The sequence below is a fragment of the Heloderma suspectum genome, chromosome 4 (genome assembly GCF_057233095.1).
Source record: "Heloderma suspectum isolate Gila_16-S chromosome 4, 16-S_ref, whole genome shotgun sequence".
NCBI classification, from domain to species: Eukaryota; Metazoa; Chordata; class Lepidosauria; order Squamata; family Helodermatidae; genus Heloderma; species Heloderma suspectum.
Genome location: NC_139461.1, coordinates 262,495,463 through 262,509,017, shown reverse-complemented (window position 1 = coordinate 262,509,017; position 13,555 = coordinate 262,495,463). Strand labels below are relative to the sequence as shown.

Genomic DNA, 13,555 nt, shown 5'->3' with positions numbered 1-13,555 from the left:
ATTTCAATGGGTCTACTTTAAGTAAGACTACCATTACATATTGAGGACATACTCTCGTTTTGGTCTTTGCCTCAGAGAGTGGGTGGGATGGTTTGGATATAGAAGGGGTTGTGGTGATTGTTGTTATGGCCGGACCACTTCCTAGTGAAGTTTGGTTTTGCAGCAGCTATTCCCCTTTGCAGGTGTGGGGGACTCATTAAGTCTCTGCCCTCAGAGAGTTATGGAATCCAATGAATTCCTGAATGTTCTAGAGGATTTTCCAGTAGCTAGAGCAGATGATCCTATCATGGCTCTAGTCTTGCTGTGGAATGGCAAGATGTAACAGTCCACCAACATAATGGGTGGAATGATCTCGCCTCTGAGGCACATCAGGCCTCAACACTGGCATGCTTTAGGCATGTATTGAAAGCTGTCCCCCAGCCATGAGCTGTATTTGTGCCCGCCTCATGATACTATTGAGTGTGTGTGTTCTTTCGAGTTTGTTTTGTTTCTGTTTCCTTGTATTCTTTTGTAAACCACTTCAGGATTTGTCTCAAATGAGAAGTAGAATATTAATTAATTAATAGCAATAATTAATAATATACAACCCTTGGTGCCATCATTGGTCAACACTTCACTGGGTGGCTTGGGGCAACACACCGTCTGTCTCTCAGCCTAACTTGACTTCACAGACTGGTTGTGAGGCCAAAATGTCTCTCTGAATTCCATGGAGGAATCGTGCAATACAAAAGTAAGGTATGATTAGTCCAATAACAACTACTGCATTGAAGCTAAAGTTGCTTCCTTGTGTACTTCAGTTTGTGTTCTGTCGATGGAAACTAAACCTCAGGGGCCTGTCAGATGTTTTGGTGGGTGTTTCCCTCCAAACGTGCACCAAGATGATACAGTGGATATTGTATGTCTGCAGGGCCTTTTTTTAATCAGCCTGATTGTAAACTACCATAAGCTCCCTGTCTAGCAAAGAATTGTCTGTTCCCAACTTAGGCTCGTTTTACAATGGTAGCAGGCACAGGCTGTGCTGGGAAGGAGTTACATCATTAGCCGGGGTGTTATTGGTGCTGTGGGGTTTCTAGCACATTACATCATGGCTGCATAAACAAGTAAACTTCCTCTGAGGTTAATTATGTGCAGGAGCTCTGGCTGAAGGTTTGCACGTCACCTTAGAGACGGGGCTCTGAAGCAGGGAATGTGCAGCTTGCCTGCCTGGAGCAGAGCCAGCTCCCAACCCCAATAAGCGCAAGGCCCCACTTGCTTTGCAGCTGCAATATCCTCTCTCCAGCCGTTCCATAAGGGGGGCAGAGCGATGGAATCCTGCATTCACCACTTGAGACAAAGACCCTGTTCATCCTTGGCCATCACACAAAATACTCTTTTTTTTTTCTTGTTACTCGGTGGTAAGCCACGTTGCCAGGCCGTTGCGGCCTCCACCATGCTCAGACGGGACTCTCCTATTGCAAAGAGCGAAAGAGGGGAAAGAGCAAATGCCTCCTGCGAAGCAGGAATAAGCAGGGGTTCTGTGGTCTAAGCTGGTGGCCCTGACACAGTTTTGTGTGACCCTGGAGGCCCTACCAGGATACTCCCTGACCATTGCACAGCAGATGGATTGGCGGGGGGGGGGGCATTTGTGGGCAGGTGCAGGAGGGAGAACCAACCACCGCTGGCTGGAATCCAGCGGGAAGCAGGAAGCAGCAAATGAGAAAGAAGCTAAGCAGCCAGCTCCCTGCACTTGGCACAGTGAGGAATTAGCCTTCGCAGCCTGTATTGGCCTTGGGGCATGTTTTTCCCCTGCACTTACTTTGTACTAGGGATGTCAGAGAATTTCGCCACGAATCTCGAGGAGGCCGAATGCCAGCACATTCGGCCCCCCGAAATCAGTGGCAAAACGGTCTGCCCCCCTGCGCCCCCCCCCGGGATGGGACTTACCTTGGGCAAATCTTCCTGGCGGCGGCAGCTTCGGTGGTGGGGCGGCCGCCGCCGCCATTTCCAGTTAAAAAACAACAACAACATTTTTTTCAACAAAAATCAACAAAGATTTACGCAGCCCATCACGGCTAGATTTTTAAAAAATACCGTGATAGGCTACATAAATGTTTACATAGCCTATCACATCTGATTTAAAAGAAAAAAAAACACGCGCGTACGCAAATGGCAGCGCCCATGGGCGCCGCCATTTGCATTCCTTATTTTAACATGTCTTAGTCTACATAAACATTTACGTAGACTAAGACGGCAAAAATAAGGGGAACGCAAATAGCGTAGCGTCTACGCTATTTGCGTTCCCCTTATTTTCGCCGTAGTCTTACGTAGTCATTTGCGTACATGCGTTTTTGTTTTTGTTTTTTTACTCAGCCGTGGTAGGCTACGTAAATATTTATGTAGCCTATCACGGCTGACAGCAGGGACGCAAACAGCGGCAGCTATGGCCGCCGCCATTTGCAGACCCGGCCGGCCAGGATTCGGGCGGGGGAGGGACGGAGCGCCTCCCCCCCCGGCCAGAATTTCGGGGGGGAGGGACGGAGCGCCTCCCCCCCGGGCAGAATTTGGGGGGGAGGGACGGAGCACCTCTCCCCCACCGCGAATCAATTTCGTTAAAAGGTAAGTGACTTTCGTACATCCCTACTTTGTACTGATTAGCCAGGGAATGGTACTGTATGGTGTAGTGTGGGCAAAGAGACAGCAGGATGTATTAGTGAGAGGCCAGAAGTAGCAGGCCAGAAGTAGGGTGACCGCTGGTTCCTCAGATCACTGTCCTGTGAGTATTAGGCCCGGGAAGCGGGGAACAGCAACACCCTTGGGAACACGTCTGAATCACCCACCTAGAGTTAGCTGGCTTGGGGGCTGGTGTGGCTTAGGCATGGTCTTCCCCACCACACCACACCATAATGGGTGTGGTGATGAGATAGGGGTAGTGCTCTGGCAGTTTCTGGTTCAGTGCCAGGGTAGAGCTTGACCGGAAATAGTTCTCCCTTAATGCAGCCTTCCTCCAGGTGTGTTGAACTGCAACTCCCTCCATTCCCATTGGCCATGCTGGCAAGGAATGATGGGAGTTGCATCTGTAGGGCACCAGGCTGGGGAAGCCGGCCTTAATCAGAATGGCCACACTGTGAGATTAGCTGGCAGAACTGTTGCTTGCTGCAGATCCTATTGGATTGTTAACAGCATTGTAGCCCTTGTCATGTGTCCTGTCCCTTCAGTGTCCTCAACTGTCTTGCCCTCGGACTTGCCTGTATTGCCGCCTGCTTTCCTTATCTCAACAAGCCATGATGCCTTGGGGCACAATGATGCCAGGCTCTGGCCACTCCAAAAAAACCCTAATTGCCAGGCAATTTGCCCTTGCTTCAGTGGCTTTTAGCATTTCACTTGTGTGACTCAGTCAGCTGAACGGGTCATCTTTAAGCATAGCTTCCCTTTTAAGGCATGTTAAGAGGAAGTACTTCTAACCTCACGCTTGGAACACATACCCGGGTGGAAGAGTGTGTGTTGTGTGCCCTGTGGAGGGCTGCTCCAGATGAAAGAAGAAGAAAAACTACCTCCACATTCCTCTTTAAGGGGGGTTGACCCTGCCTTACAAAGAACTCATCGAGCCTGGTACAACACCCAGCCCCCCAGTGCTGACTTTAGCTGGAAAATAGGAGTGAGAGATTTAAAAGTGCTCGTTGACACTCACATCCACCCAACATTACGCAAGCAAGATAAAGTCATTTTGGTTCAGGGCTGTTTTTATACTTCAAAGTGTATTTAAACTATGGATGGCCAACTTCATTCAATTCTCAGGGACCACGCTATTTTCTAGGGCAGCCTTCCCCAACCCGGTGCCCCCAAGATGCTGTGGACTACAGCTCCCAGCATTCCTCAGATCACTCTGCTGAGTATTGGGAAGGGGGAATAGCAACACCCTTGGGGACACCTAACTGGGGTTGATGAGAATTGAAGTCCAAAACATCTGGAGGGCCCCACATTGAGGAAGTCATCTCTAGAAAGGGGTTAGGCCATACAAACTGACCTTCTCTTCCAACATCAGGCATTCCAAGGCCAGCACATGTATATGGGCGGACTTAATGAGAGTTAGTAGTGGCCCAAAAGAAAAAACATGACTTATATCAGCTTTCCCCAACCTGGTGTCCTCCATATGTATTGGACTACAACTCCCACCATGCTGGTTGGGGATGGTGCAAGTTGTAGTCCAACATGCTTTGGCAGGATAACAAACCATCCCTTTGGGGAATTGTCACTCTGGAGTTCAGCAAAGGACAGACCATGTACTACTTCTGACATGCTTCAAAAAATGCCACTTGCCTACCACTACTACCCAGTCACAAAACCAATATTCTGTGACTGTTGCTGCAGTACCTCACCATACACAGCCAAAGTTATTTAAGCTAGGTTAAGAAGTTATTTCGTATTCTTTTAGAGTGGTTTGCATATCACAGGAAGCTACGGTTAAGTGCTGTATCCTAGTTTGTTTTGCCGCTCGTGTGAAGGGAGGAATGACGCAGAAAGGAAAGGGTGCTTCCCCAACCCAGCATCCTCCTGGTGCATGTACAGGCATGCTGCTTGTGCGTCTTAGTGCTATGTGAGTATTGTGTTCATTCACATGAACGTCGGATGGTCAGAACTACTTGATGGATGAAAAATGTATTGCGTGCATTGACCCCAAATAAACATGTCATTTTGGAAAGCAGGAAGCACCATACTGGATGAGCCTCACAATGCATTTCACTCAATATCTTCTTACGGGAAGGCACCACTATTCTAAGATGAAGGTATTATCCTAACACATAGCCAGAGACTAGGGGCTAACTACACATTAATACAAATATGTTTAATGGAGCCCTGACACCATTTTTTAAATGAGAACACCTATAGGAGAAAGGCATTTGGACTAGAGAAGCGCTGAGAGGTTGGCCACATCCCCTCCTGGACACCTCTGTGCTCTAAGTTCCCTTCTCCTGAATCCATTTTTCTTTTCTAGACAAGGAACAGAAAACAGGCATCAAATGTCAGCTACAAATATTTGTGTGTAACACATAATTATCTTCTGGCTTTCAGTTTGAAGTAGAAGATATTGTGAAGACAGCCAAGTGAAATAATCCAGTAGCATAAGCCATGCTTGCTTTTTTCCCCCCTGATACTCCTGATCTCTGCTTGCTTATTTTCCTGATAACCTTGACTTTTTCTATGCAGGGGTAGGCAACCTGATAACCTCCAGATTTTGAGGACTGAAACTCCCATAAGCCCCAGCCAGCATGACCAATGGTCAGAGGTAATGGGAGTTGTAGGCCAAAACATCTGGAGGGCATCAGGTTGCCTACCACTGCTCTATGCCATTCTGTCACAAACAGTAGTAGAGCTTGAAAGCCTTGCTATCACCTCATTCTCTTGCCAAGGCAAGAAAGGTCTGTCAATTACCCTGGTGCACCAGCAGATGATGTCATCACTGCTACTCTGAAAAAAGTCCTGGAGCTGGACTCCCCTGCACTCCCCCCTCCACTCCACCACTTATAGAGACTCAACACAAGATCTCTCCAGGGAAAAGAAAGAATAAGGATATTTTTCTACAACCACAACTCTGCAGGATAAATACCGAGCCATGACATTTCACAGGTAACATCAGTCTGGCTAAAAATTTGCTACTCCAAAACAGTGAGTTTCACCTACTCCCTGTCCCTCCTCCCCTTGCGTGCAGCAGTTAGTAACTTCTGGTCCTTCTTTGCAGAAAACCATAGTTTGCATTTATGTCCAAGCAGGCAAACTATGGTTTGTGCTTGTTTGCAAACAAACCAGGATCGCAAACTAGGTTTTGGCTCTGATTTGTGATCATGATTTGCAGATAAGCGCAAACCATAGTTTGCCTGTTTGGATGAGACACCAAACGATTGTTACTGCAAAGAAGGCCCAGAAGTTACAAAAAGCTACATGCAAGGGAAAGGGGAGCAGGAGGAGGAAGGAGCGTGCAAATATGAAGCGTCTGTCTGTTCATTCTCATAACAACACCAAACCCTAGTTTGACATTACATCTGAATGCAGCCACATCTTGGAGATGGTCAGTAACAAGAGGGCTGAAACAGAGACCGCTCTTATTACTGCTCGTTTAATCATTCTTGAACAAGAATCCACTTTGCAGGCTATTTGTACATTGCGTGAGCAGTATGAACAGGGTTACACTATAGACTCCTGACAGGTATTGGTGTGTTTGGACGGACTGGGGAGAAGGAGAAAAAAGGTGACTGGCCAGACTGATGTGAAGGCAGTAATCCTGCAGAAATCAAGTGTCTGGAACATTTTGGAACTTGCAATGTTTATGCTCTCAAAAAGATCTCTAATTCAGTGGCACAACATATGCATTGGAGGTTTGGGTTTGGGTTTGAAACCCAAGTAGCAGATATATGTATATCTATCTATCTATAGATCATTTTGAATGAACAGGAAAAAAGGTGTGCTTTATGGCAAAATCTCTTTTTTTAACTAAAATGAAAATCTAAACACATAACTAATTGAAAATATTTTGATGGGCAGCATTGTGGAGTCTGACAGGTATGTTCTGCCCTCTTGTGGAATAGCTGCGTTTTGTGATTAACGGCGGAGAAATCTGAAACTTTAAAAAATAAATGCAAGGAAGTTAAGGTGACACTGGAACTGGGCCTTCAGCGGGAGTGCTGGGCATGCATGGTTTAACTCGGCAATATTTGCCCCTTGCGGGAGCTGTGTGACTCTGGGAAGCTGCAGAATGGTGATTGTACTTGCTGAAGCCTTCAGCAGCATCAGAAGTGTTGTCACTTGGATTGTTAAAGCTTTGCATGATGAAGATCTTTTCAAATGAGTTAAGTAACCAGCTGTTTATCTGCCACTGTGTTTTTCCAAGGCCTTCTATGAAACTCTCGTGAGCTTCTGGTGCTTTGTATTAGTTCTGTACTTCAGCAACTTCCAGTTTTTGCGCCGTTGCCTACCGATAAATGCTTTGGGGCTACTCATTGTAATTCTGTCTATATATTGCCTTTATTTAGGTGCATTATATATTTTCTTGATTGATTCATTATCCCGAGTACTGAGTAATTCATGTTTTGCCTTCTGGTTTGGGCCCTGCTATAGTCCAAGCCTCCCTATGAAGAGATCTCTGGCAAGAATAACGCAATTACACATTCACTAGGAGCAGCCGTGCCTGATTCTGTATACCAATAGCAAACTCATTCCCTGAAAGGGGATCCGTCTGTAGCCAAAACAGCACCATCTACGCAAAAGAGGGAGGTATCAGCAAACCCCAAGGTTTGCAGAAGTACAACAACTCTTTAGAAAAATCTGAAGAGGAGAATGAGGACTGAGCATGCTCAGTGGGCAGAAATGCCGACTTCCTACTGTTGGGGGTCGGGGGGGATGAAGTATCCTGAAAGAAGCCATAGCTGGCTGGCTGCAGTGCTCAATAGGAACATTTCATGCTGCAAATTTTGTTGCAGGTCCCACTTGTTTCTTCATAATAAACAGTTCCCTACCACCTGTCAAACCCTATCTCCTGTTTCCTCAAGTATTGCTGCTGCCAAATGACCCATTTTAATTTGGGCGTTTCAGGAGAGGAAGGGAGCCAGGAGTAACTAACACCAACACCAAAGAAGGGTTTTGATATTATGTATAGAGAAAACAACAACAAAGCTGCAGACCTTGAATTTTATAATATTTAATCTTTAACATCCTCTTTTTATTGGTAACTGCCTTGACCTTCAGGAAAGGTTGTATGTTAGTGTTTAAGAAATAATGATTACGTTTAAGCATCTGCAGTATTTACAAGAAAACCATTCCTATTACTCCTTTCTTTGCAAGAACCTGGATTCTATTAATGGGTTGCATAGTTGGCCTACCTGGTGACAAAGGGGGGTTGTATGGACCACTCCTGTTGGGGGAGAGATGGGAGGGTGATGAGAACCATCCCAGCTTACAGGTGGGAAATAACCTGGGGAAGATGTTGTATTCATTCTCCTTCTCTTGATGGTAACTCTACCTTCCCCTACAGGACTCTATGTGTTGGTGGGAGCAGGTGTGCTGATGATGACAGTGGGATTTTTTGGGTGTTGTGGAGCTGCACGGGAATCTCAATGCCTGCTTGGAGCTGTAAGTAAAGGAGTGATTTCCAGCTAGGGTGACATGAGGGCCTTTTTTTACATGTTCTTTGTTTAATAAACCATCAGCCAGAAACAAGGGTTAGGCCCTCGCCTCCTCTGTTTGTAGTCTAGCTTCAAAACTTTAGACACAAAGCACACGTTACTTTCAAGGCACAGCTACCAGCTATGTCTATTTTACTCAAGAGTAAGTGCAGGGGGGCAATCTGGATTGGGACTCTAGCTTGGGGAGTAGGGGGGCTTTAACCCTTTCCCCCCAATATAGTCCCAATCCAGATGGGGGGGGCATACCTGCAATTTATATTGCCAGATAGTAATCCATTAAAGCATATGGATCACTATTTGGGAATATATACCGCAGATGTGTGTGTGTGGGGGGGGGGGGAATCCAGATCGAGATCATGGGGGGAAAGGTTAAAGCCGCCCTACCCCTGCTCCATGTTAGGGCCTTGATCGGTATTGGGGCCCTTGAGCTTACTCTAGAGTAAAAAAGAAAAAAAACCATAGCAGCTAGCTGCATCTTTAAAGTAATGAGTGCTCTGGCCCTCAGTTATAGTCTTTTAAAACTAGAATTCCCCATTGTCAGAAACAGGGGAAAGGAAAGGAAAGGTTCCTCCTGTGCAAGCACCAGGTCATTGCTGACCCCTATAGGGACGCCGCTTGCGCTGGCGTTTTCATGGCAGACTATAGCGGGGTGGTTTACCATTGCCACTCTATTCTAATGTCTGTTTACTAACCAAGATCTTAAAACAAGATCAAACTGACATTAAACCAGAGGTCCTCGCTTCATACATAACAGGGAACCCTGGTTCAGACAGATCAGAACTGAAGTCGGCATGCCAAGACAGGGGGAGCACGTGGGCATGATGCTTACCTCCAGGTTAATAAACTACGATTTATTAAGCCAGGACCATTATGCCCAAACTGGGGTTTTGTGTCTTCTGATAAATCCTGGAGGGGGAGGGGGAAAGAGGTACATTTTCAAGTCAGTTTTTTATATGAATTCAATAACTTGGCAGCCCCTTTATTATTTCCTGTCAGGTAAGCTCCACTGGGAGATTGACAATGAAATCCTATACATGTCTACCTAGAAGAAAGTCCCATTGAGTTCAGGTAGCCTGCAGTCTCCATCTTGAACATTGTGGGACTTATGTCTTGAATAAACATGTACAGGGTTGCACTCTTAAGCATCAGGACAGAGTGTAGCACTAGAGGCATCTCTCCAATAGTCTCCTCCGGGCTGCCCTTCCTTTTACACTAGAACTTTCCCTTACCTCTTCACTTTTGGCCTGCATAATATATTTATTACCAAATCTGGGGTAAAAGATTTAGATGTTGTGTACAAGATCCCATACCAGTTAAACCTGTGGTCCTGTCTCCATCCTTTTGTAGTTCTTTACTTGCTTGTTGGTGATTTTTGCTGCTGAAGTCACTGCAGGAGTTTTCGCTTTTCTTGGCAAGAAAGCGGTGAGTGAAATGTTTCTTGCGCACCATCCCGTGAAGCTTGCATAGAAGGGTGTCTTACAAATGTATTAAACGAACAAACAAACAAATGTGTCTTACGATCTGTGGATGAGGATCAAACAAACAGAAATGTAATGACAGAAGGAGCTGCCATAGTGTACAAACCCCAATGCTTTTAGGGGGCAATCCTATGTATGTTTAGACAGCTGGCTGAGGAATGCTGGGAGTTGTAGGAGTTTTGTTCTGTCTCAACATACATAGGATTATGCCTTTAGTGTACTTTCTTCAGACCTCTTCCAAGGTGTACACTTACAGATGTAGTGTGAATTCATTAAACACACCTAAACTTTTTAGGGAGCCACTCTTCCTTGCTCAGTAGCAAACCCAGGTTTGCTCTCAGTGCTGGCTTGGGCGGGGAGTGCGGGGGGGAGCTTGGTCCCCTTAAAACAGAGATGCCAAACCTTAGGCCCAGGGGCCACATTTGATCTCAATCCACCACACCGGTGGTCCTTGGATGCCCATGCCCCTTTTCCTCAACCATCATTTGTTGGTGGTGTCCCACCTTTTGCCCAGGTTTTTCCCCATTCTAAAAGATTGAAATGTCTTTCCTAAGGCTTCAGTAAGAGCTTTAAGCTAAAATATATTGGTATTTTTGGTCCTGCCCCTTTTGCCTTTGGCCCCACCCTCCATTGGAATGTGGCCCCCGAGAGCTTATCCGAAATGGAGTTCAGCCCCCAAGCTGACAGAGGTTCCAAGCTACCTTGAAATGTGAGGGGTAGAGAAAGAATGGATTCTCTTGCATACGTACCCTTCCTACAATGCATATTAAGTGTTTCGTTCCCCCCAAGTCCAAAACTGCAGTACCCTGCCAGATTTTCCTCATCCTTCACCCTGTAGCATCCCTGAACATGTTTGGTAGTGAATGTGGTGATGCTGCCTATTAGCTTGCTGAGCCAAGAGGTGGCCTGTATTGAGGTGGGGTTCTGATTCTATCAGGTCCCAGTCAAATTAGATTCTTTGGAGTACCAAGATGAAACAAAGTCACTTGTGCAAAAAAAGATGACAGTTGATTGATAGAAAATGGGTGCAGAATATATATCTCACATTTCCCCTTAGCCAAGGCACAGCTGAATTGTGTGTCTGGGTCCCCTCACCCCCCAAGACAGATGGAAAATCATTCCTCTAGGACTGGGAAAAGTTCTCCAAGCTGACAGCACGTATTGTCCCTTGGAGGGAGACCAAGGCACAGAGCTTGCAGACTTGCTTTCATAGGTGTCCCTTTCCAGCTCAGGAGCTGACAGGATGGCACACAGACACACACTGTCTTCCCAGGTGGGGGGTGGGGGTGGGAGCTAGGCTTCATTCTCACAGGAAACAAATCCTATCTCTGCTCAAGCGGAGTGAGGTCAAAACTGCTTCAAGGTGAAAGCCGTAGATTGCTGGCCTGTGTGAAAGAGCTTCTCAATTCACTATTAAGCTGCTGGTTAAGCCAGATTACACAGGTCTACTACTAGCATGTAGGAACTCTGTGAAGTCCACTTTTTTGCTTACTAGTCAACTTACTACTTGGCCAAACTCCTGCCCAGTCTTCCTCCTTCTGCACCCCTCAGCCAAGCCCAGTGCCCAGGTCACATTGCCCCGCAAAGCTGGGGAAGGCACTTAGTATCTGCTCACTCATGCCGAGGCTGTTCCACCAGGCTTCCATCTCTTTAAAAATATACTTCTAAAAGTGGGTACAGTTTTCCTTCCCTCCATCCAACTGGAACCCTCTCTGTTGTCCTGCCCTCCTCTCTCCCTCTCTTCTGTGTATTCGCAAGCAGTAGAGGAGCCAGGAGGCTGGAGAAAAGCCCAGACGTGGCATGTAGCAGAACCTTTCCTGGTTCCCTGGCTGTTATTCATTATCTCATTACAGTTGTCTGTCTGGTTTTCTTCAGGCTGTCAAAGAGGTCCAGGCCATCTATGACGAAGCTTATGAAAACTACGTCAATGATATGGGGAAAAACAAAACCCTCATCCAGTTCCATGATGCAGTGAGTAACTTGTTATGAATTCAGATCTTGCACTCATTAAGTTTGATTTTATGAGGTTTCAAATGGAGGAAGGCTCCTGGTCTTACATTTCTAAAACCAGAATGCGCAATCTGTTATAAGGCTCAAATGTAAGCGTAGGCACACTAGAATAGGCAGAAAATACTAATATTCAGTGTTTGGGGTCGTGGTCTTGGTTACCTGGCACAACACTGGTGGCCTGATGGTACTCCATAGGGCACACTTCCCCAGCTTGGTGCCCCCAGATGTCTGGGACTGCAACTCCCAGCCAACATAGCCAGTGGTTAGGGGTGATGGGAGGTAGTCCAAATAACTGGAGGGCACCAAGTTGAAGAAGGCTGCACTAGAGTAGCTGAATTCCTCCTTCCACTGAAATGGACCAGATTCTATAGGGAAATTTGCTTACACTCCCTTAAAGATAAGCTTCTGTTTATGCATTTTTATTTATTTATTACATTTTTATCCCGCCCATCCTCCCAAAAGTTCAGGGTGGCATATTTAGTTCTCCTCGTCTTTCTTTTTTTTTATCCTCATGGTATCCCTATGAGTTCGGTCAGATTACTGGCCCTTGGTCACCCAGTGAGCTTCATAGGTGAGCAGGGATTTGAACCCAGATCTCCCTGGCCTCAGTCTGACAATCTTCACCATGCTTGGACTTGCATGAGTAGCACTCTACTGATCAGAATATGTGTCTTCTTTCATACTACAGTGGCAAAACTGATTCACCTCTTCATTTGGCCTGTACTAAGAGACCAAGGAGCATGTTTGCTATCCCCTCACTCCTTTGGCCAGCCCTCAGTCTTACATTGGTCTTATTAATGAAGGGCATGGAGCCTGTAATAAACCCCCATTGCATGTGTGCTGATTTATCCTCAGTTCTTAGGTTCATATTGGCAAATAAGCATGCTGCTGTAGGGCAACCCTTATGGCTGGAAAAAAAGCCAATAGGGCAGGTGTTCCCATTTGTATTCAGACTGCAATAGTATGTTAAGTCGTAATTTCGTTTAGCTTGCCTGGCTGAGCTTGAATTCATTTAGTTTAATTGACTTTGTAGAAAACTAAACTTAATGAAATCCAATCCAATGTGACTAAAGTGCCAGAGTCAGCAAATTTTCTTCCCGTGCAGGAAGTTTTTTTTAAGAGTGTCCAGGTCTGAGTTATGCTTAACAACCCAGTCTTAAACATATTTGCTTGGAAGTGGGGGGATTAACTCCACATTACTTCAAATGCAGCACTTGAAGAGACAGCAGGGTTTGCTTGTTTTTAATTAAATCCAAAGGCAGGGCACTCCAATCCCGATCTGCACCATAGTCACAGTCCTGAAAATAACCCCCTTGTGCAGCACACAGTGATAGCAAAAACCCCTCCCACTGGTGCCATCCTGCCCCCAGCTTGGTTTTAATTACAAACACAAACCTGACATTGCTTCAGGTTTAAACACATTTAAAGTAACGTGTAGTATGTCCCATGAATTTCAGTGGAACTAGCTTCCTAGTTAAGGGACCAGTTGGGATCAGTGCCATTTTGCACAACCTCTGTCAGTACCAGCTAAGGATGTTGGAATTAATATTTCCGGTGCTAGAGTGTTGGCAGAGAATTGCAGCCAGAATGGGAAGCAATGCACCATTTCATTGCAAACTGAAACTCATCCAAGGGGAATATAAATGCTACTTAACAAGTGAAATCAAGAAATTCATCACATATCATCTAATAGTTGTCTTTCAAAACTTCCGATTGGTAATTTAGACTGGAGAGAGAGAATCAGGTTTTTTAAAGTGTATTGGAAGATGCGATAGGGAGGCATCATTGCTTACGGTGAATTCATCTCTGGAAATTGGGTTTTGCAGGCTTTTGTATTGTTTGTAAAAGCCTGCAGATGCTGTCTGACAAGAGATGACAGCAGAGCAAAAGAAACAAGTGTGTACATCACAGGAA

At 45.8% G+C, this 13,555-nt stretch overlaps 1 protein-coding gene across 2 annotated transcripts in view; it reads left to right on the top strand.

Annotated features, from left to right (window-relative positions):
• TSPAN2 (tetraspanin 2) overlaps positions 1-13,555 on the top strand; it is an 81,587-nt gene that overhangs the window by 55,801 nt on the left and 12,231 nt on the right. For both annotated transcript variants that reach the window (XM_084853582.1, XM_084853581.1), the window contains 3 exons: positions 8,003-8,100; positions 9,501-9,575; positions 11,507-11,602. In XM_084853582.1, coding sequence (XP_084709708.1) covers positions 8,003-8,100; positions 9,501-9,575; positions 11,507-11,602 — 269 coding nt within the window. The remainder of the gene's footprint in view (positions 1-8,002; positions 8,101-9,500; positions 9,576-11,506; positions 11,603-13,555) is intronic.